At 30.1% G+C, this 25,721-nt stretch overlaps 1 protein-coding gene across 2 annotated transcripts in view; it reads left to right on the top strand.

Moving 5' to 3' along the window:
• Positions 1-25,721, top strand: part of LOC111639086 ((E3-independent) E2 ubiquitin-conjugating enzyme UBE2O-like) — a 77,392-nt gene that overhangs the window by 15,456 nt on the left and 36,215 nt on the right. The window contains exons 2-12 of one of the 2 annotated variants that reach the window (XM_023384872.1): positions 1,346-1,519; positions 1,599-1,696; positions 3,203-3,263; positions 6,218-6,370; positions 7,856-7,971; positions 13,549-13,904; positions 14,612-14,784; positions 16,276-16,378; positions 16,714-16,819; positions 18,395-18,500; positions 23,570-23,698. In XM_023384872.1, coding sequence (XP_023240640.1) covers positions 1,346-1,519; positions 1,599-1,696; positions 3,203-3,263; positions 6,218-6,370; positions 7,856-7,971; positions 13,549-13,904; positions 14,612-14,784; positions 16,276-16,378; positions 16,714-16,819; positions 18,395-18,500; positions 23,570-23,698 — 1,575 coding nt within the window. Of the gene's footprint in view, positions 1-1,345; positions 1,520-1,598; positions 1,697-3,202; positions 3,264-6,217; positions 6,371-7,855; positions 7,972-13,548; positions 13,905-14,611; positions 14,785-16,275; positions 16,379-16,713; positions 16,820-18,394; positions 18,516-23,569; positions 23,699-25,721 lie in introns of both variants that reach the window. The other variant, XM_023384864.1, reaches the window with a different exon arrangement.

Raw genomic sequence — 25,721 nt, 5'->3', positions numbered from 1 at the left:
TTGACCTTTGGAGACATCATTAATATAAATAATTTTTATGGCCGTTGAATAAGAAGTGTTTCTTTCACAAGAAATGTATAAAATTAGTGCTGTATTAGACTTACGGTACCTAATTTACATACTGTGCAGACGATAATAAACTCAACTTACTAGCCTAAAATCTCTGTAGCGTGTTGCCAGGTGGCAGAAAGCATATATATAATTATAATAAAGTTACAATAAATTAAGTTAAAGTAGCCAATGCATCAAATGATATTTTTATGCCAAACTAAAAAAAGGGTAGCCAGATCTTGCAATGCTGGAAGGAATACTAAAAGCTGGAGTTGGGATTCATAAGATTATAGACCCAAATGCAGGGAAAGGAAAGAAAGGATGAAAGATAAAGAAGTGAGGAAGGTTGGAAAATTAAGAATCAATACTTGCATAACATAAGGTCTATTTAACCTTTTTCACTACTTTTTATCTTTTGGCCTTTCTCTCTTTAGGCTACCTCGAATTAGGGTCTATAATCTTTTGAGTCACAACTCCAGCTTTATTTAGTATTCCTTCCTCATTCACACATTTCCAAATATTTGAAAATATTTCCTTTTCACTCAAAAATAAAATGTGTTATAAAGGTTTATGGCTTTGTGAAACTTCTTTTTTGAGTTTATGCCATTGAAATGAATAAATAAAAATAAAATTTAAAAATTTTAGGTTTTGTTTACATGTTTATTCAGCTTTATTGGAACTTGTCTTGGGCTGCAGGTTGGACACCCCTGATTTAAAATGTCATTTTAATATTTTTGGAAAAAATAATTCCATTAAGAAATAAATTATGTTGATTTATTTCTTGATTGTGTTGTTTGTGTTGATTGATCATTGTTTGTTTTTTAATTTAATTCTTAAATCTGTAATTTTATACTTTCTACAAGAAAGTGATCTCTGAAGATCAAATCATTTTATTATAAGTATTACAACAAATCATAATTTAAATGTTATGTTTTTGAAGAAAGAATATCATTTCTGATTCAAATATTAGTATAAACTTTTATAGTGTTTTCTAAGTCATTGAAATATTTTAATTAAATTGCTTTCATTTTAATTATTTATAAATAGTAATTAAGTTCTTTGTCATTTGAACCAGTTTTCAAAGTTAGAATGTATTAAAATTTTTAAGAATTGTTAATTTTAAACATGAATAGCTTAATGAGAAAGTTTTAAAGTCACTTTATGTATTTTGTTAAGAATTTTTCTTAACAAAATACATAAAGTTTTTGTTCTTGAAAAAATATCTATAAAAGTTAGTTTTATATGTAAGAATTTTTTGCTTGTGAGAAATTAACATATAATCTAATTTTGATAGGTAAAGTTATATGATCGATCATTAATGCCAGGTGATGTAGTAAGGAGGTTAATCAAAGGAAAAGATACTCAATTGGGCTATTGTAGGAATACACATGTTTTAGCTGCAGTACAGTTAATTGGAACGAAGCAAGTGATTCCAGATATAAATAGCAAAGACTTGATTCCACTTGAGGTAATGTAAATATCTAGTTTTATTATAGTAATTATTTAAATCATAAATTTTACATTTTGCTGGAATTTTTTCTTTTTAGGAATTCAGTGCAGATATTGCTGTCTTTCTTGATTCTTGGGTAGGAATGGTAAAAATAGTGAAGTCTGATATTACTGTACAATGTAATGATGGTTCAAGGTAATTAAAAATTGTTTTTATCATTCCAATAATACAAATGTAATTAAATAGTTTAGTATGATTTAGTAAGCAAAAGAAATATTTTATATTATTTATCATAATATATTTAAAAGAAAGTATCTGAACAGATTTTTTAAATTTTATATTCAAGAATTATTTTTTAATATAATTTCATATGAAAGATAGGAAAGATAGTTAAAGTTTATTATCATTACATTTTCAAAATTAATTTAGCTGAATTATATAGGCTAATTATTTTGGATTTTATATTTATTGGGAATGTGTGAGAATGAAGGAATAACAAAGGAAGTTAATGGTGAAAGCCCATAATGGTAGTTGAAAGCTTGAGTGGGAAAGCCATAAAAATGCAAACCCAACTGGGCTTATTTGAATGAAAATATTAATGCCCTTACTAAAGCCTACAGTGTTCCATGGTGTCCAGTAAACAAAGAAAACTGGATAACCTTTGGTCTTCGAACTCACATTTGAGTTATAAATAAACACTTGGCTTTATTTCCATCATTTTAGTTGATACGTGACAACAGCACGTTTTGGGCATAAAGCCCCTCATCAGTCGGGCATAAAGCCCTTCATAAAGCCCCTCATCATAGTGGATAACCTTTGGCAAATTGTGATAAAAATCACCAAAGTTTGTTTATAAACCAAAAACTTTTCAGAAATTAATTGAGTGAAGAAAACAGGAGCACCATTTTGTAGCCCTTGAAATGGCAAATCAATTGATATAACATAAGCCACACTAAACCAGAAAATCCTTTGAAAACTTCACAAAAATTGGGAATCAAATTTTGATACACTTAAGTCCTGGAGAACATTGTTAACTCTTGCACTTGTTGCCACAGATGAAGAAATCCTCACTAGGTGGAGATGATTCTTGCATTGTAAGCCAGAGAAGTGATACTTGCACAGAAAGATGATCCAAGAACAAAGCAATCAGCATTAGTTGCTTTGTTCTTGTGTTTTGTTCATTTGTTATTTTTTATTTTTGCTCCCTAAATTCCATTGGGCATATTCAATCATGTCAGGGAGCAAAGACATTGTCACTTTGATCTCACTGCATCTTGAAAATGAAGTCATAGACTCCCATTTCTTTCTTACATGTTTGGTTTCTCATTACAATTAATGAAAAATGGCAAAGTTTTATCAAAATCAGCTCATTAAATTTTAAGAACAAATGCATCTCTGTAAGCCACATAGAAGAGGCTTCACTAATGTTCCATCTCAACAATTTTACACAATAACACAAAATTAAGATAATAAGTTGATTTTTACCCTTCTGAGCTCATGGACTCCTGAAAACTTTCTATGGACCCCTGGTTAAGAACTGCTACTTCAGTCAATAGGTGAAATTTGCTTATTCCTAGCAGACAGACTTTGATTAATTTTTTATGATTTTATAAACATTGTATTGATAACATTATGAATTAATAAATGAATGAATTATTGAATTACTCATCAAATAGAATATTGGTAATTTTATATTTTTAGGTGTGTATTATCAGATGATGATGCTTTCAATTTAGATGATATTCTGGATAAAAGAGACAGAGTAAGTTAACTTTAATAAAATTTATATATATTTATAATATTAATTAATATTAATGTTTATAGTATGATTATCAGTTTTTTTAAAAAAGTTTTTTAAAAAGTATTTGTACATAAGTTTCTTGTTTTTATATTATTACTTTATGAATAGAAATTAATGAAGATGATATACTAGTCACTAGGATAACTTACTGGATAACTGGGGTAACAGTTAAATATGTCTAAGTGCAAGTTTACTTTCTTCTCCATGTTTGCATACTCTTAAGACTTGACAACCTATCTTTGAATCCATCACTAAAAATAATAATAAATGCATAGTCTTCCAATCACCTCCTACAGAATGATAAAGACTCAGTGGATGACAAATGGAGCAACAGAATGTAAATCATCCTGAACATAAACAAGGAGACTGGTATCTGCACAGTATATGCTGGTTACACCTCAATCAGAGGCTCACTGGACACAAAAGTGACATTAAAAGGGAGCTAGCTTGTGCTGGAAAGTTGTGCAACTTTCCAGCACAGATACATTGGCAGGCAATCAAAATCAACCAAACTGTCCCTTACCTCTTTCATGCCAGCATTGTGGAGAAGTGAAAAATTTATAACCAATCTATTACCAATGTGTGCATAAACAGCAGGGATAAGAACTACCTTTTCTCTGCCTGGCAATGTATTCTCACTGTATCACATCAACTGCCACAGTTGTAAGCAGTCTTCCCTGCTTGTTTACTTTATCCAAATCTAGCCTTTTATCCTTCCATCCAATACAAGTGTTTCATTTTTGACTTTTGACACCTGAGGGTGATCAGAGAACCAAAAATGTTAGTGTTCTTCTAAAATTTCAGAATAGTAATTAAGTTTGAAAGTGCATTAAATGAATGATATGATTATTATAAATTAAAATTTGTTAAAACTACTGTTTAAATGACTATTATTATTCCATATAAAAAAGAAACTCTTGAAATATGTTTTTAAAACATTATATTTATTATTATTATAATATAATTTAAAAATAAATTTGTTATATTCAATGCCAGCCCGAGCAAACTCAGCGCCCTAGGCAAATGACTTTGACGTCACCCCAAGAGTGTCTAATTTTTATTCAATATGCAGCACGCAATATCGCGATCGTGAGACTACGGTACTACTTTCAAAATGGTGACTCACGGGTCAACACATGAGAAGGGATTGTGATTAAAAAACATTTATTTTTTCATTATTTATTGTAATTTATGCTTGTACTTTTGCCATGTTGCCTCCCCGAATTCAAGCGCCCTAGGCCATTGCCTAGTTTGCCTATATGGCCCTGGTTATATTTGTAATAATGGACTTACAAAGCAAAAGTCAGATGCTATGCCAAATCATCAGGTTACATAAGACTAAGTTAATAATTAGATAAAAAGTTTAATTTAGCCTTATTATACTTTAATAATTTAGCAGATTGTCTGGCTTTAATCAAAAATTGTGTTTGTGAAATTTTGTTTACACACAGAGCTAAATAATGTAAAGCTATTTTTTTTATTACAAATATAATATTTTATATTGGATTTTGTTCTGTCATGAAAAATATATTAACTATTACAAGTGTTTCATTTTTACAATATAATTTAATTTATACAATATGAATAGTGATTCTTTTGGGGAAAGATACAAATTTGAAAGATTAATAGAACTTAACTTTTTACTCTTATTCTGAATATTTGACTTATTGCCAAGCCTGTTTGGGTAGATTAAGTAGCAGTTATTTTTTGATCCATAAAAAAGTTTGGAAATTGTTTTCTTTTTGAATTGTAGAAAATGGAAAATGATCAAGATTGATAGTTATTTTATGATAAAACTTTATAAAACTTATTGTACTTTAATATTTATTTAAAGTACAGATAAATGTAAAAGATAAGAATGAAAATTATATAAATAGGAATTTAATGGTTAATTAACAATCAAATTATGCATATTTTTAATGTAAAAATTTGCTTTAAATTCTCTTGACTCTTAAACAGCAAGTAATTTTGAAATTTTGAGTTTTATATGATTGTTCTTTTATACAGGGAAATCCCAGTTATAGTGGTTAATGTTGCCAGGAAAGACAGTACAATAATCAAGAAGAATTGACATATGGGAGATAGGAAATTGTTGTTAAGAATTTTCTAAAATTATGATTCAAACTTTATATATTAAAAATTAAACTAGATATTTATTTACATTTGTACTTTAAAGGAAAGAGACAATAAATTAAATGGTACTTTGCTTTAAAATGTTGTTATTAAACAAAAAAATGGGTTATGTTTTGGAAAAATATAGAAGAATTTTTGTTTCAAGAATTTCTTCTTTTGGGTACATAATTCAATGACAACAAATGATGATTTATATTTCTTGGTGCACTTTAATTAAATGTTCAACATTATGTTTTGCTGAAGAGATTCACAGATATTGTAATCTTGATCAGGTAATTTTGATCTAAGTAATTCAAAACATACTAAGTTTGTTCAGAGCATTTTGAAAGAATTTATGAAGAAATGTTACAGGAAGAAATAGCAACAAATAATTGAATTCAGGAACTTGCAACAAACTTGAATATATTGCACATAAGCATTGTTCAAAGATGAGGAAGCATTGTTGAAATGCTTCCTCATCTTTGAATGGTTGCAAAAGAAAAATAATGTGATTCTGCATGCATTAAATGAAAAAAAAACAAATTTGATTGAATGTCAAAAAGCATTGCATTGTGAAATTGTTAAAAAACAAAAATGTTTCATATTTTGATACAAAAAAGAGTACAATGAAAACTTTTATTTTGCACAAAAAACAAAAAGTTTTGGTGCAATAATTGAGATTTTATTATCAAATCAATTTTCTTGTATATATGTTGCTCTTATATTTGAATGTCTTTTATATAATTTTAAATTTAAAACTTTTCAGTTTATAAATATATATATATATATATCTTTTTCTACAGACTTCTGAATATAGAAAATACAGTTTTTATCCTGGCCAGCAATTATGGGGTCCTGTTCATTGCTTTGATAAATGTAAATGGTTAACTCTGAATAAAGAAATGAGTGCTCTGTTGTCAAAACCAACAAAAAACATAAGAGTTACTGTTGAAGAAGTAAGTAATAAGCATATACTGTATTGTAGTCGTATATTTTGTAATCTTATTTGAAAATCACTACTAATTACCCTATTTATATATATATAAAAAAAAAACTATGATATGTAATTTATTAGATAAATGACTTTGTTTACTAAAATTTGTAATATGGTAATATCCTATTGAAAATCAGTCTTGTTTTACATAGGATTGATATATGCAAAAAGTGTAGAGGTAAAATTTACTTGATTACATAATCACATTATAATGAATTATTATGAACTTTGCAAAATGCTCATAATAAACAGAAACAGACAAAATGACATTTCTTTTTCAAAATATAAAGAATATTTATATGATTAATCTTATATATTGTACTTTTAATACATAATATGGTAATATGATTTGTATTTTTATATACATATATAATTACATATAAAACTGAAAAAAGTGTATTTTCTTAATTATCCCTTGATATATTTGCTAATTGACTATTTCTTTAATTTGTCACATTTTTAGTTTTGACCATTGATGGATTTATAGGGATTGTACTGTATAGTAGAAATTGTGATGTACTATGCATTCTTTCGTAGTATTTTATAGAGGGCATTTACAGAAGCTAAGATTATCCAGATTTCCCATTTTTTATTTTTCTGAATTATTTATATAATTGATATTTTTTTTTTATTGGATTTAAGCTTGATATCTTGACAAAATATTTTTGCTATTTAGTATTAACTTTTTGCTGCTATATTATTTATTTTATTGTTTTCAGCATTGCTTGTTTGATTTCTTTTATTTTATCAAGCAAGTTAACATAAATGTTAACTTGCTCATTTAACTGAATAAAAATAGTTTATTTTAACGTATATAGTGTTTACATTTTTCTATATATTGTATATAAAGAGTAGTGTATAAAAATTTAATATTATCTAAATTATGTTCTCTATAAAAAATATGTTTGAACTAAAGTGAAGATTTGTATAGTTATTGAGTTTTCTTGTTATTTTTTTTGTTGCATATCATAAATATAAAAATCAGAAGGAAAAAATTCATTTCTTACATATGTTTTTTCTTATGAGTTTATTATTATACAGTGGTACCTCAGGATACGAAATTAATCCGTTCCGAAACTGAGATCGTATCATGAAAATGTCGTAAGGTGGATCATCTTTTCCCATACGATTACATGTAAAACCAAATAATTCGTTCCAACGCGAAAAACATACTCAAATTAAAGCCAAGTAATACATTAAAAAAAATAACTGTAGTAAGAAAAACAAATGAAAAATGCGAACTAATGTAACGTCGTATGGTGAGTTTTTGTTCGTATCGTGGAGCAAAAATATGTTCGAATTTCACGTCGTATCCTGAAAATTTCGTATGCTGGGGCGTTCGTATCCTGAGGTACCACTGTAATTATTATTATTATTATTTATATAATAAAAATTAAATTTTAATTTTTAATATTATGATCAAACTAAAAATAAAAATTTTTTTTAGGTTAAAGTTATTTCTATAGGTGTCCAATGGTTATGTCGTGCTTACTGTGAAGGAAATACAATATCTACAGAAATTGAACAACCAAAATTCCTTATTCAAGGAGAAGATTTATTAAGGTGAATTAACCTTGTCTATTTAAAAAAAAAGAATTATTTCCTAAATGGACAATTATTTTTTACCAATAATCATTATTTAAGAATCAAATTACATGAAAACTTATTGAATAAAAATTTTGCATTACATTCTGATATTTCAAATATAATATAACTCTGATTATCTGAGTTAATGTGGACTGATGATAACTTGGATAACTGAAAACTCAAATAATACAAATGACCAGAATCATTTCAGATTAAAAATTATGAATATAAAACATTTATTTGGTATACTACCTTTAAGCTCTTTTTATACTTACTTTAATCATATATAAAAACAATAATTTTTACAATGTTTATTATATCATTAATATGTACAGTACAATAATTTAAGAATAAAAATGTGTATTATTATAGTAACATTTTAATATGAATGATTTATCTCACATCGAAGTTAAATGATAAAAAGGTAACAGAAACGAATCATTTTGTAGTAATGTACATGTTATTGTCTTTAAATTTCTTTTATGAATTACAGTATAGGAAATTAGTACATTCATTTACAGGTTTGCTTTGGATAATCTGGGTTCTACTGTGTAAAAAAACTTGAAAATTATTTGTTTGTAAAAAATTTTTTAAATTATTCTTTAAACCAAGGGGAAAAAAAGTAAAATCTTATTTGTACCAAATGTAGTAAATCCTAAAATAATTTATAGAATAATCATCAGTTATTTTATTTTAAGGTACATAGTGTTTACATTTTTCTATATATTGTATATAAAGAGTAGTGTATAAAAATTTAATATTATCTAAATTACATTCTCTATAAAAATATGAACATCAGTTATTTTTCTTTTTCTAATTTTAAATGAAAATATAATGTGTATACATATTAATTTTATTTGCCATAATAAATCTATACATATATTTTTGAACATGTGTTTGTTTATTTGATACAGAAATTAAGGGAGAATTATTGTATATGTTGACAAATAAGCCAACTTTTTCAGCCTTAAAACAACTCTTAAAAGTTGAAATTGACATAAAGCAGATATAAAATGTACACCTTTATCATAGAATGCAAACAAATAGGACAGTATTCTTAGCAATCAGTATGTACTACTTACCATTTTCCAAACAACCTTCAGTAAGCTATAGGTAACCTCAATGTGACCCAACTCTTGAATAAAATTGTTATTTAATTAAACATTATTTATTTATTTATTTATTTGCTGCTTAGCTACAACAAAAATGTATTTATTTATACATTTTGTACATTTATTTATTTATAAATTATATAAATAAATTTATCTATAAATTTTCTATATAAATACATGCATTTTTGCATGTATTTATGTAGAAAGTTTTATTGGTAAATGATTTCTTTTAAACAACTCTTTTTTTCCCTAATAAATAAGTGTGTATTCTAATTTCACTTTTTAAAACCAGAATACAGTAAAAAAAAATTGGTGCTACATGCAAAAGGCACAAGATGGTTTAAATACACTTGAAACTTAAAACAAAGAAGGAAGGTGGGAAAAAGGAGAAAAAGGGGGTGGGAGGAAGATGGTTGGCTGAGGTGGGGAGAGTGATGGGAGGGGAAGAGGAAGGGAAGTGGGGTTCTTCTGATTGCCTGCATTGCAAATTTTATAAACAACCAAGTATTTACAATATGTATAATAGTAACAGAGTGTTTTTTTGGCAAGGATTTGGCTAAATAGTAGAGGTTCCAAGAGGACTAACAATACAAGTAATATGCAACGTAGATGTTAAAATAACAGAGTGCCTTTGGGCACTAGCCGACAAGATACATTACAAGATACAAGATAAGAATAATGAAATATAAAAGTTACAGTATAAATGCCAAATAAAGATACCCATACCATATTACAATTGTCACAATACAACAATAAAATAAAAGTATAAAAAATGATATAGTTCAGTTAAGAGAATACAAGTAAAAATGCAAAAAAGTCTAATACAGTGAGCAGTTAGCAGGAAGATCAAAGTACAATAAGATGCCTGTAAGTCCAGGCAAGAAGCACTACATTAAGTTGTAATGGGGGACAAGCTGGTTGGGTTCATTGTGAAGAATTTACTGTTCCTGATGAAGGCCATAAGATCCTCGAGATTCGATTTGCTTTTGCAAAAGAAATCCGTGTTTGGGGATCAATTTAGGCCATTTTGAAGACAGTTACGGATGAGCAGTTCCTTAGGCATGTCATGTGACATGTGAAGGGCAGTCCAAGATGACATGGTAGACATTGCCGATGGTGGTGATGTTGCATTCACAGGTGTTGGAGTTCCTGATGCAGAACCTGCAGAGGTAACTCAGAAGGTGGCCAGAGAAGCATTGAGAGAGCTCATAGCTGGGATTAATGTGATTGTAGTACTGCCTGAGATGAATAGATGGTAGAAAGCTGAAGGTAATCTTTACAGTGTTTGAAGTTTCTCACTCCTCTTGCCAGCAGTCCAGGGTTTTGCTGTTGATGTAGTTGATTATGAAGGAAATAGGGAGAGGTTGCCAGGGAGGAGGCTTTCTTGGCTAGCCTGTCGGTTTCCTTGTTCCCAACAACTCCCTTGTGACCAGGGACTTAGTTGAAGCAGATATTTTTATGCTTGTATAGATTTCTAGCAAGGAATTTGATACCAATTCTGGTACTCTCCTTTTCCTTCTAGGGTACTCAGTACATACCCTGCTATCAGTGTTGAAGCTTATGCTTTCCTGGAGGTGTCTCTGTTTATTGGTAATAGTAGTAAGTGCTCTGTACATGGCCCAGAGCTCTGCTTGGTTGTTGGAGCAATGGTCATGGAACTTAAAATACTGCTGGTGGGTAATTTGGCTACAGACACCACTGTAGATGATCATTGCTGCCTCCATACTAGTCTCACTCTTGGATTCATCTGTAAAAACTTGCCAGTTGGCCTTTTCCTCTTCTTTATTGTTAATGTTAATTTTTATCTTGCTTAACTCAGCTGGATGGGTCATGGTTTCAATTCCAGTAGGGTAATTGTCCAATTTGCATTGTTTTATGTCATGAATGAGGTTCTGGCAATCCAGGGATAGTCGCCTTGTTTTATAAATTGACACACATCCTCCTCAGTGATGATGATGTAGTTCATGTTTATGATTTTCCACCTCCAAATAATAATCTCGATTTTTAAATTGATTGGTGTAATATTTGCAATTACAAGGAGGGTGTCAGTTGGGGCAGTTTGGTATGCTTTGCATATCAAAATGGCCATGCCCCTCTGAACCAACAGAATTTTCCTCTTAGTGTGAATGAGGCCAGTCCTCTCGCCCCATATCTGAGCAGCATAGAGTAAAGCAGGCTCAATTGCTCTCTTATAAATGATCCTTGTGTTCCTGCTGCTAAAGCCCCAGGTGTTTTGGACTATATCGTGCATTATGCTAATTCTTTGCTTCATTTTTTTGCACATCTCTTCTATGTGGAATTTTCAACTTAGTGTTGGATCAATGAAAATGGTGAGGTACTTGAGATGAGAAGTTATTTTGATTTTATGATTATTGATGTAAAGGCCAAGTGGGCACTGCAGTTGCTTCCTATTAACAATTGTTCCAAAGTTTTTTCCACTAATTGTAGCAGTACCTGAAGTTGTTTTCTATAAGAATGTTTTGTTCATCAGTTACAACTTTTTGATGTTTTCCACTGTCCTGAAATGATGAACTTTTAACTTTGATTTTATTTTAGGGAATAGATAGAAGTCACAAGGAGCTAAGTCCAGGCTGTAGAGAGGTTGTGGGAGTGTGGGGATTTTTTCTTGGCCAAAAACTCTCAAATTTATAGCACTGTGTAAGCAGGCACATTATCGTGGTGCAGCACCCAATCTTCTGCAATATTCCTGCAGACTTGCTTGACCTGTTTTTGAAGTCATTCCAAGACATCTTTGTAGAAGGCCTGATTAACTGTCTGTCCTAAAGGTAAAAATTTTCTGTGCACAATTCCACGGCTATAAAAAAACGATAAGAATTGTTTTTACGCTGGATATTTGTGCCATCTAAACACCATGTTTCTCAATAAAGTGGCATCTCCATAAGCTTTGGTTATATCTGCAAATGTCTCAGTTGCAGATTTCTTGAGTTTCACATAAAACTTGCTAGTGTAACATTGTTCAAGATTTTTTTCCATTTCAAACGTAACAATGTGTTAAAACACTATCGTACACAGAAATTGTGCACGCTTGACTTAACTGATCAACTTGAAATAGGTCTAGACATGCTGCTAAGATATCTAGCAACGAGAAAATAGTAATTTAAGCTGTACAATCATTAAATAAAAAATCAGTACACTTACTTTTGGGACAGACCATGTATATTGATGTAAATACTGTCAGTCAAAATTTAATTTTAATTTTTACATTTTTTTACAATTTTAGATTTAATAAGTAAGTCTTATTACATATAAGACTTACACTCTTACAATGCAAATAGAATAATATTTTAAAATCACTCAAAATCAGACCTTATAAATTGTAATCACTTTGTGTATTTTTTATATTTTGTTTAATGTTTATACAATTATTACATACATTACTTCTTTTACTGATAGTGCAGATTAATTTTAAAAACTAATATTGATTGTTTATGTGAATAATTATAAAATGCAACAGGGAAGAGAGCATTGCAAAATGCCAGGGGATCAAACTAAGTCCCAAATATGATATATGGCAATATCAATTGTCATTTGTAAATTTTAACATAGCTGTATTAATTGTGCAGTATTACGAATTTTAGAGAAAAGTCTGTAATATTCTTAATAATCTAACATTGAATAAAATTTTTTTGAAATATATTAACACTATGAATCTATCACAATTACCACTTACACTCTCAGTTTGAGGGCAGATGTTAATGAACTGATTAAAAAAAAATAACAACAACGTACAAAAAATGTTAAATAATTTTAATTTAAATGGTGTTATTTATAATTTTTTTATTTTAATAATTCTGATTGTGTAACAAAATTTCAGATTTTTTCCCCAGTTTATTATATTAATATTTTATGAAGTTCAGGAAATTATTAAGAGAAATTTAATAAATATATACTTTTGTACATGGATTTTACAGGTTTTGTTAATGAATGAAAAATAATGGCTTTTTTATTTTTTTTTCAAAGCCACATAGATTTATGGTTGTGGATTAATAACTGGATAAAGTATTTTAATTTAATAAAACATTTTATTTTTAATTTTAATTATTCAGCAATTATAAAAATTATGTAACTGTTAATTAGAAAAAATAACTAATTAAAAAGTCTAAGAAGCAATAACATATTTGTTTAGTAAATTGTATGTTGTTTTATTTTGTCAATGTGCTGAACTATAATGGACATGAGGATCAGGAAATTTGTACAAAGCTGGTCAGGGGAAGTCAGGGAATTTAAAACAAAAATTTGAGTTGAAATCCTGTATATAAACAAATATACAGTATATGTAGACAGTTATGTAATTTTAATAAATATTACATATATAAAATGTTTAATGGAAAGTATTTATTTATTTAAAAATGAAAATTATGTAATTATTTAGTGATTATTTAAAGCATAAATTTATTAAAATTTTGTTTTTAATTTTTAGAGTGAAAATGATGCATGTATTTGAACCTTGTGCTCTTCAAATAGGTGATAGAAACTTTTATGTTATTAAGGAAAGTGAGAAAATTATAACATTAGAAGAATGGAAACAGACACTTACAAAATCATTGTGTCCAGATAAAGTTTTGATTAATTCTTCTGCAAAAGAACCTGAAGATGCAGATACAGATATTGTTGAAGAAACTTCATCAGATGTCTTAAATATAGAACAACAAAATAACATCAATCAAAATGAATCTGATTTTGAAAGTGTTGATGAAGATGAGGAAGGAAATACATCAGATTCTGCTTCTCAAAGCAGCTATTCAACGTCATCATCTGTAGATATTGGAAAAAAAGGTATATAATATTTGATATAGATATTGACTAGCAATTTTTTGGAAAATTATTTTATTAAGTTGTTTAAATTTACCAAGTTAAAAATTTTAACTTGTTGGATCTGTTCATTTGGTTGGGATAATACACATTTCTGTGTTAATTTGACATAATCTCATCAGTTTTAGAGTAAGAATGATGTCAAATTTATATTAAAATATGCATTATCTTATCCAATTGAACATACTTAACATGTAACAGCATATAATGTTATTGTTTATCTGGAGCTTTGTGTGACCTGAACCTTTTTGCAATATGAACTATGTATATAACAATAATCAAATTCTGATTAGAATAAGTGAAGTTTTATAGTGTATTTTAACTTATATAATGTATGGGACTATTTGATATAATGGGAAATTTTGATAATATTAACTGATTGATACCATTATTTCTGTTAATAATTAGAAATTAAATTTAATACAAGATAATGACTTAATCATCTATCTTTAGTTCAAATTAAATAATATTTACATATTTAATTAGCCAAAATGTAGCTTGATAATAAATTTGGCATGATTATTTAGTTGATAATATGATTCAGGCTTAGTTTCTTATAAAATTTTTAAAATTCTAAATAAAGAACTAAAATTATTGAAATGATAAAAACTATTTTTTAATAGATTATACTGGTATATGAATGTTAAGGATTTAATACTCTAATTTTCTAGGAAGTAAGTCTAAGTCAAGAAAAGGTCCATCACTTGCTACAAAAATGCTGAAGAAAAAGAAATTAAAGAGAGCTCGAAAAAAGTTGCTTCAAGATCTTTTGCCTCTTAAAACTGGTGATCGTGTAGTAACTGAAACTTTAGTGACTAAAACTAATGCTGATGTTGTATGGCAGGTATGTTATATACATTTCTAAAAATAGATAATATAGATAGTGCTACTGCATAAGAAAGAGTTCTAAAAATAAATGTTTTCTATATCCATCTGATTTATGAGTAAAGATCTGGAAAAAACAGTTTAACTAATAATAATTCGATATCTTGTCTTTTTTAATGAATTTTTTTTAGTTTTTGAAGCATTTTTTGATATTCACAATTATATTTTGCTCTTCTTATTCTACAGGTTAATTTGATGTATAGTTAGTTTGACCTTTAAATGTTTTTACGTCAAATTTGTTAATACATTTATATAGAAATAACATCATATTATTTCAATGTTCCTCATTTGTTTCCAATTGTTCTTAATTAAAATTTAAGAAAAATAATAAATTTAATTAATAAATTAGCAAAGTTATTATTTTTTAAAGGAAATAATGTTATACAAATGAATGTTATTTGAATTTATATTATTAGAAGGTCAGAAAAATGTTACCAAAAAGGTGAAAACATTAGTAATAGTAAATAATATTTACTTAAATTCTTTAACCCTTTCTTTACCACCGGCGTAAAAATACGCCGGAGCGTACACCGTAATTTTTAATGCTAATGTTTAATTAAACATAAAAAATACTTTAAACTGAAAAAAAACGAAAAAAATGCGTTAATTTTGAAGAAAAAGCTTCAAACTTTATTTTCCATTGTTTGGCCTTTCTGTGAAATTTAACATTGATGAGTTATTGTTTACACAGCTGGGTGACCTTGAACACAGCTGGAGTCAGATTTCCCGGGGCATTCTCATAAACGTCTCGGGAGGACAAAGGTTTAAAGTAGGGTCAAGGTGAATTAATCGTATATTTTTAAATGTTTTTAAAAAATTAAAATTTTAATTGCGATTTCCGACCCCCCCTAATTAATTAACTTAATATAAAATAAAATATATTAATTAAAAAAATTAAAAAATATCGGAGGTCGTTTTTGACATCAAAAAGCAGCTTTTAATAACTTTACCGAAAAAAAATCCGTGCGCTACAACTTAGGAACCATGAAATAAATTTGATAAAAACTCCCATTGAAAAACAATTGAGCCATAATCAAGCCTTAACAAAGGCTCATTAAAATCGCGATAAAATTTTTTTGCGCGGACAAAAAATTCTGAAAAAATTTGGGGACCTAAAAAACATTTTAAAAATTCAAAAAAAAAAAAATTTGGGAAAGGGCCAAAAGTACCGAGTTTTATGAAACTCTATGGAACTTGCCCGAGGTTTTTCGGGATGTTGATTTTAAAGGGTTAAATAGTAAATGATATTTATTTAAATTCTTTGTGTATATCTATTTTTAGCATATAAATTTTCATATATAATTATGAATAAATAGTGAAAATTAATTAAAACATAAATGTTAAAATCACAAATAATTTAATCAATTTATTTTTGATTTTTTTTAATTATAAAAATATTTATAATTTTACAGTACATTGTGTAGTTTTAATATGAAATATTTTCTATCAGGATGGTTCTATTGAAGAAGAAATTCCATCAGCTGCTTTATATCCAGTTCACCATTTAGATGGGCATGAATTTTTTCCTGGTGATTTTGTTATCGAAAACAAAGGTATGCTATTAGTTAAAATAAAATTTAATTAAAATATAAATAGAAATACAGTCAAATCTTGACATAGCTCCATCACTGTTGTAAAGCACTAATAATAGTCAAATCTGATAAACTGCCCCCTGATAACATGCTACTCTTGCTGATTGCCAAAAGTAACAGAATGTGAATAAAATGTAATATTTTTTTCTAATTTTGAAAATTATTACTTAAAAAACAATAAAATAAATTTTCACTGCTTGTACAATATTAACATGAATATTAAGATTCAAATGAAATTTATGATTGTTAATTATAGTATACTGTAAATGAATTATAGAATAATTATTTAATTATAGATAGTCCTAGACCACATGAATATGGTGTTGTTAAGAAAGTTGATCATACTGGTCGTACTGCATTAGTTACTTGGATGAAAACATACTTAGCAGGTTCTGAGCCAGTGTAAGTAAATAAAGATTAAGTGAATGTAATTTACAGATTTTATTAATTTAAGCCTTGTGTTATAAATTATATAATTTGAATATCAAATATAATTTATATTCTTTGTGTATATCTATTTTAATAATAATAATAATAATAAAAAATAGTCAAACCTTGAGTTTCAAAGGCCTCATTTTTCGAACAATTTGGTTTACAAAAAAAAAATTTTGAATGCCATATTTGCTCTGGTTTCATACACTTGGTTGCCAAATCAACTACTCAGCAAGAGCAAACTAACAGTCACAGATTAGAGAGAGACAAACTGTCAACTCCATGTACTTCCAGTGTTAAGGAAAGTTGATGGCCTGACCAATCAACAACAGGACTACTGATTCAGAAGTTAGTGGTGTCCAGATCACCTTGTATCATTAGATGTCAGGATACAAATCATTGATGATGATGCTACTCTCATTAAATTTCAATGTGTATGTGGGTAAGATACTACTACCATTTTTCAGTATGCATCAAAATTGAATTTAGATCAAATTAATTAATAACATCACATTACAGACATTCCTCTACTTTTGTACCTAATTAGTTCCTGAAATGTGTATGAAAGTTGAAACGTACAAAAGTAGAACAGTGTAAAAAAAAATCAAAAAGTGTTTTCAAAATATTTATTTTTTATTGATTAGTATCTGGTATTTTCTTTATAAATTTGTCAAGAGATAATTGAATTGTACGCTTCTTTTTCTTTTCTTGATAAGAGTTCTGTAACATACTGTGTTTTTTTCTATTGTCCTTTGTACATGAAAGTATGTGCATTTTGTCTTATATATTGATAAAACGAGAAAGAACAAAATGTGTATGAAATAGTAAATTGTATAAAAGTAGAGGATCACCTTAATTAATAAAAATATGTTCTAGCTCAATTACCGGTATTAATAACAACCATTAACGAATCTTTAAGTTTGGTTAGCAAACATTTAATAAAACATCCAATGAATGCTTTCAACCTTACCCAAGGTTTGCTTCAGGTTAGAGAACTAATCAAATTCCAAAATCTGAATGTTTGAAACACAACACTTTTAAAACATTAATTTTAACCATTTGGAACTTATAAAACAAACAGAAACTTAACAGTAGCAAATATATGAATTCAACATATACATATAAGGCAACCCATATGTAGCTATTATTTGAGGATCCAGCATAACAGCAAATAATATAAATTCATTTTGGGTTAGTGATGCCAGGTTCCACCTGTAATTAATATTTGCATAATATAAATAACATCTATGAATTTGTGTTTAAAGGTGCTTAACTCAAATTAAATAACAAAAATTTATTAATGTAATAATAATATTTAAATCATTCCCAGAATGATTATCTTGTGGAAAAAAATCAATCTGTCTGTTTGGATAACCTTTGTATAGTATCTATCTGCTTGTACTGTTCTCAAATTTATAAACTTAAGGAATAATTTTTAAAATAATAATTGAAAAATTTAGTTGATGACAACATGCTTAGATTATTTTTGTTCTTTTGTTTAAAATTGATTCATGATTATTGAATTTTATTTGGTATTTTCTTTAGACCTGAAGTACTTAATAACCAAGAAGTTAGTGTATATGATATCAAAGATCATCCTGATTTTCGGTACAGGCCTGGTTCTTGTGTAATACGGGTAGCCAACTTTCAGGTTGGAGTACATTCTGTAATTATATTTTTATTTAAATAATTATAATTACTTATTATACAATTTTTACTTTAATTCTTTAATTAAAATTAATTGATAAATTGTTTAAAATTATTTAACATTTTTATTTTGCTCTAGTATTATTTACTTATAATTTAGATATTATTACATAGAACTAATAAATGACACTGTTGGATATTAATTAGCTGAAATATAGCTAATTAATTATAAAGATATTTTGTAACATGGATTAAAAGTAGACAATTAAGCTGCCATTTTGTGTTGAATTTAAATAGTTAGAAGTAAATAAATTCAGAATATTTTGGAAGAGATTGATCCAGAGTGATATTTGGATGCTTAATTTCTGTTTACCATGTACTGTACTATCATTTATACTGTCCAGACTTCTGTCCAATCACTACTTCCAGACTAGTTTAAAACATAGCCATACAGGACAACTTACTACATCAAATTATGGGGAGAATTATACATCCACTGCCTTTTATCACACTTAGCCAAGTTGCACTTATGTTTTCTAAATTGGCCTGGAAGCAAAATATTGAATGGAAGTCTGGCCAGCATAATTGGCAGTGCATCTTCACAGTAAGCAGGAGTTGAGTTCAGAGGTAAGTGTCTTATTTTGAATTAATTTTTTTCTCTAGAAATAAAAATAATTAGAAATAAGTAAATAATTATTAATAATAATTTTAATAATTAGAAATAAGTAAATAATTTAAATTTAACATAAGATGGTGACTTATCACCTACATTTAATCCAAATTACATAATATATTTATAATTAATTAACCAAATTATAGCCTGATTTAAAACCCAGTGTTATTTGTTTATTACTATATATTGGGCATAGTTAATATGCAATTACAAGGACTGTTTAGAAATTAACCTCTGATATGTTATGAAAAAAACAAGAATAAAGAAAAACTATATTTATTATACACAAAAAATACATACATATTGTTGAGGAGAGATTGTGGAAGACACAATTGGTTGAATTTGAAACTGATTTGTAATGCATGTACCTCAGAGACAAGACAGTTGAAGAAAACATCAGGCCACTGAGGCGGACCTGGGATAGAGCTGAGACTAGCAAGCGGCTGATTGGTCAGCCATCGGCTAGATCAGTGTTTCTCAATGGGGGCGATATCACCCCCATATGGGCATTTTTCCATGTTCAGGGGGCGATTAGTAACAATTTATATTTTGGGGTTGAAAAACAATTTTCTGGGCAATATAGTGAAACATTATATTAAGAATAATTATATATTGTATTCGTTATATCATACAATAATTAAACAAATAACATTATACTAGTCATTAGTCTATTCAATGCAGTACGAATTTGGCATTAGCCTTGGCCCTCGGCATCGGAATTTTGAAGTGAAGGGAGCGATACTATGTTGAAGGGGGTGACGATTCGTTAGATGCTGAGTAACACTGGGCTAGACAATGACTATATAAAGTTGATGTGGAAGCAGGAGTTTCAAGTTTGGATCTGTCTTGCTGTCCAAATTCTACGATAGACAAAGAAAGTGTTACTGCTAGCTAACTGCTTGTCTGTCATAAGGTGCCTTCTTGATGAACAAGTTTGGGAGATATGAACTATTTGAACTTTACCTTGTGTTGTTGGCATACTGGAATGGACACCAATTGTGAACAGTTTTATTTTTAACTTTACTGGTGCAGTCGACAGGATTGGCTTTTGCACAATATCAGAGGATGACTCCGGAAGCAGAAAAGACTTATCAAGAAGACTGAACTATGGTGCAAGTGAACCCAAGATCTGGGAACTGTCAACTGTGAACTGAGTCATTGGGAAAATTTTGATGAGCCAATGCAGAGAAGACGATGGACACTGTCCAGATGGCCTGGAGAAGGGGAAGTACCTTCTTGGGGTTGTGCAGAAAGACAAGGTTTCAGTAGAACGACAGGGGTAGATTGTATGAAGCACAGTTGCAAAGAAAGACGGCAAGGCAAATAACAGGGACAAGCTAGCACAACTTGTTACTGCGGGAAGACTGAGGCTCGAGTTAGAGCACGGAAAGCCTCATAATAAGACATGGAACTCTGCAAACCGAATCACTGGAAAAAAATTGGAAGACCAGGTGCAAGGGATACAAAGGACACTGCCCAGATGGCCAGAAAAGAGGAAAGCACCTTCTTGGGGCTATGTGGAGACCCAAGAGGTCTTGGAGCAGCAATGAGGGCAGTTGGTACTGAGGTAGTGAGGGAATTTGGCAGGATTTGTAATGAGGCCAGACAGCTAAGACTCATTGCTAGAGGAAAGCCAAAGCTAAAGACAGAGTGAGGGGAAGTGCGTAGTAAGATGCAGAACTCTGAGAATTGGAACATCAAGAGAAAGGTTGACAATCGTGTGCAGGGAGTTCAAGGGAGTCTGCCCAGATTGTGGAGAGGAGGAAAAACACCTTAGTCTCGCATGAATGAATCAGTTCTAGAAACCCATGAGGAACCAGAGGAGCCACTAGAGAAGAGCATATTAAGTACAGTAGCAGAGATGTTTAATGAGGTGAGTAATGGGGCTAGTCAGGAGCCACTCATTACTGCAGGAAAGGGAATAGAAGCAGGAGACCAGCAGGCCAACGAGGGTGAAGGTAGATGACCAACCTTCAGCACAAGAGCTCAGAAAGATAATGGGGATGACTAGGTTAGTTGAGCACATCAAGGCAATCAGTAAGATTGCAGCAAAACAGGCAGGCATGGAACAAGAGCAGTATACTGCCTACTATGGCTTAAAGGATCAGCCCAAGGAGTGTAGGGTAGAAAATACCATCCTGATTAGGAAGGCACATCCTGATAACAAATCAGATGATCATCAAAGGAGCACGAAGGCAATTATGAGGTGAGTTAGAAGACAGAGGGAAGAAGTTGGTCCATGTAGATAAGCTTCAGAAGTACTGTAATCAAGCCTGAGGCAACGGACTCAAGTCGACTCAGGTATGAGCGTTAGGGAGATAATAGAGGTTTCTTCGATGCAGCAGTTGGACGACTGAAGGTGGGAAAACATGAGAGTTAGTGAAGTCCCACTACATCACCCACACACAGCACAGGACAACCTTCACAATACTTCTAAGGAATATCGTCCAGGGATTCAGTTAATTGGGTCCTTCAGACAATGGGTGGACACGTCCTTGGTAACCGTCCCACTAGTTCAAAGGGAGGAAGGCAGCGGGGAGTCCCACAGAGCTCAGATAGCGGCTCACATGATTACTAAAGAGCCCAAAAAGGCTAGGGAGACGGCTGAATTAGTGGGAGGAGAGAACTGACTCGTTGCCATAGTTGATGTGGGAACAGAGATGTTTGTGTTGGGATAATTGGAAAACTCTTTGTCATGAAGAGAGACAGAAGGGCGAATACAGTTGACTGAGGTATTCGGACAAGGATTAGGCACAGCCTTGGTAGTAATCCCTGAAATTCAATAGGAGGGAGGCAGCGAGGAATCAAGGGGACCACAGATTGTGACATGTGTGGTCACTTTTAAGTTAAAACAGGTGGCTGACACGCTATTTTCATTGGGAGGGCTTGAAGCCCAGCTAGAACGAGCTACAGGGACATAGGCGAGAAGGATATTACAGGCCTAGAAACTGATGGTTATGGGTCATGGTTGGACTTGCAGTAGGAAACCGGAATCTCTATGAGAAAGTAGGGATGGTCAATGACTATCAAAAGGGAAGAAGGAAGTGCTGATGGCACCACGGGTGCTGTTCTTGGGAGAGGGTCAGTAAAGCCCGGTCTCACGGAACGAGAGGGCAGGATGTGAGCATGATGAGATGTAGCATCTCTGTGCATAAATGGGAATTGTCCTCCTGGGCATTCCAGAAGGAAATTGGGTTAATTTGTGTGTATCTAACAGACTGTACTCCATAGTGTTGTGACTGTAAGACATCGGGTATCAAACAGGCTCAAGTGAGCTCAGTTTGATCCTCGGTTGGGGAGGTGTCAAGGAGAGATTGTGGAAGAACACGATTTGTTGAATTCAAACTGGTAACACATGTACCTCAAGGAAAAGACGATTGGAGAAGACATCAGATTGGAGAAGACTGGATATCTTCTCCAATCTTCTGGATTGGAGAAGATATCCAGGCCACCAAGACGGACTTGGGATAGAGCTGAGACCAGCAAAGCGGCTGATTGGTTGGCTATCGGATAGATGGCTAGATGGCAGGAGAAGCAGGAGTTTTGATCTGTCTTCTTGCTGTCTGAATTCTACGATAGCCAAAGAAAGTGTTACTGCTAGCCAACTGCTTGTCTTCTGTCGTAAGGCGCCTTCTTGATGAACAAGTTCGGGAGATATGAACTATTTGAATTTTACCTTGTGTTATTGGTGTACCGGAACAGATGCCAATTGTAAACAGTTTTATTTTTAACTTTACTCATATCTTAGCTACTTCTTGACATAAGTTCTGCCAGAATTCAGCATTTGTCATAATGTGGCACTATTTTCTGTATCCCCTCATTAAAGAAATTTGTTGTCTGGAAGTTGAGTCATCCATCAGTGTCACAAATCAGTTCCTAATTGGATTCAAATTGTTGCATTTCAATCATGCTTTTCATTTTTGGGAACAAATGAGTCACTCAGTGCAAGCAAGGTTGAGGCTGTAGGTGGGGTGATAAAACAACTCCCAATAAAAAGAAAATAATACTAGTTTAAAAAAGTTACATTGTAACAGCAAAAGAGTTGACAAGAGTTGATTGCCAGTTGCATTGCTATACTCTAATCATAGAAAGAATTGTATTGTAATTTTAAATGAATTACAATAGAGGTTCTTATGATTTTAAATGATCATAGAGCTATATTTTTTATATCATTGTACTATTTCTAGTGTTTTACAGTTAAAATAGAATTTCATAATAAAACCCTGATTATTTTGACAAAGTATTAATTCTTTAATTTATTATAACAACATACTGTATTTCATACTTCATGAATGAAAATATATAAAATATGATTTTTAAATTTAACTATTGGATAAATAATTTCAAAAATTTAAAAAGGAAATACTTATAAATAAAAAAACATTGATATTTTTATATAGGATACTGATCCTTATTGTACAGCTGGTCAAGTTATAGATGTATATTCTTCTGGTCAAGTACAAGTGTCTTGGGTTAGTGGGAGAACTTCTCTTTGTTATCCTCAAGAATTGTATAGGGTGGGAGAATATGTAAGTATTACTAGATACATATTCTTTTTCTCAAATTTTACCATATTTTTAATAATTATACCATAAAATGGGGGTGAATAGAAACACCTTTCTGTCTAAATGATTCTGTAACTCCAATAACATTAATGATGTGACATCATAAGTTTTTTAAAATATTATTCTTACCCTCTTTAACAACTTCAAACTTTAGTAGATGATGTATGAAGTAATCAAATTCCTTGCTTTTTTTTTTTTTTTACTTGATGCTTCTTTTTACTTCTTGAGTTAGGATAAATAGGAACAGTAAATTAAAAATTGTTTGCTTCTATTTTACAACTAGAGAATTAAAACAAAATACTTTGCAAAACAGTTTATTAGTTACTTAGATCTTACATTACACACATTAGAACTTACACAGTTTTACAACACACTACTCAAATCACTTTGGTAATCTGGAAAACTGATTACATAAATAAAAATGAAAGAGCTTTTAAAAAAATACTCAAGTTAGTAAAGTCATTAAGAAAATTTGTTTTTGAAGCATACTGAAGAGCTGGTAATGGTCTCTTAATAACATTTCCATATTTAAGGTGAAATTCCTCATGTCTCCAAAAATTCCATCATCTGTGTTCTTCTGTAAAAAGAGCCTACATATCTACATTCTTCAATTTGACGGACTTTGGCAAAATACTGTCTGCTGGAATCTTTATTTTCTGTATACCTTCACTACAAAAGTCACCAAGTTTAAGAAAAGTGTCTTTACAAAAATAAATCAAGACTGATATGGAAACATATAAATAGATCTATTTAGCTATTTCAGAGCTAAGACTTTTTCAAATCTTAAACCATTGATACTGAAAAAAGTTGCATGGGATAAATAGAGTCATTTTTGTTGTATGCCTATTTACCCCAGAAATTCAAAATCAGAAGTCCCACCAAGTAAAAAAGTCACTGACTGACTACATATACAGGAATCAGAGTTGCTGATTTTCAGGGATTGATTTCTCTGCCCCAAAACACATGAAGTAATTCTGAATATCTCATTCAAAAGAAAATTATTTTCTTAGGTAGTATGCAAAATTTCAACATTTTCTGTAATGCAGTTGCCAAAATATAAGCAATTGAGAAGTGCAAAAAAAGCTGTATTTTCTTCTGGCACTGCAGAAGCTTGTAGAGAAAAAACTACTATGTCTAGAAAGCTCAAATTTTAAACTTAAGTCTTTCTCATTATCAGTGAGGGGTTCATGAAACTTTTGGGTCAATAGATCAAAGTTCATAGGGGTTTCCTCGTTCAATTTCAAGCTGAATATCGAAATAAGGCAACTAGAATTTTATCATTACTTTAATAAAAATATTAAGTGACAGTTTTGGCACTATGCAATGCAACCCCCATGTTACGGTAATCAAAATAATTGCCTTTTTATTTACTATTTTAGTTTTGATGAATTATTATTTCTTCATCTAATTTATATTGATCCTGTGTTGAGATTAAACTATTAAAAATATCCACTCTATTTATTAATTTAATTTGAATGTAAAAATTTTAAACTTAAAATTATAGTTATAATTGATACATTTTTTTATTTGAAAATTTTTAAAACATCATTTCTTGATGTGTAATTAACTCTGATAAAATATTAAAAAACTGATTTGAATCATTATTTTAAATGTACACAATACAATAGAGCATCGATTATCCGAATCAATTGGGGACTGGGGTTGTTCGGAAGAGCGATGTTTCGGATAACTGATTATGTATGAAAAAATATATTAATTTATCCCATCTTGACATTTTTCTCTGTTGCGTGTCGCTTTGCGTTGAATTTTCGTCAATGTTAAGCCTAACAAAGACTATTGTCTCGTTAAAAATTATTTTTTTATTTTGTACGAACAAAATAAATATATTGAAAAATATAAAAACAATAAAAAATTATGCTTCAGAAGTTAATTTAGTATCAAAAACGTAAAATATTTGAGTAGCCTAAGATATAGCCAAAGATTGCAGCGCCACAGCACTGGTGAAAATTTAAATTTGCTGACTGGA

Source organism: Centruroides sculpturatus, unplaced genomic scaffold, assembly GCF_000671375.1.
Source record: "Centruroides sculpturatus isolate CEXI.00-Female unplaced genomic scaffold, Cexi_2.0 scaffold186, whole genome shotgun sequence".
NCBI classification, from domain to species: Eukaryota; Metazoa; Arthropoda; class Arachnida; order Scorpiones; family Buthidae; genus Centruroides; species Centruroides sculpturatus.
The sequence above is the reverse complement of the archived record's forward strand: the minus strand, read 5'-3'. Positions and strand labels throughout refer to the sequence as shown.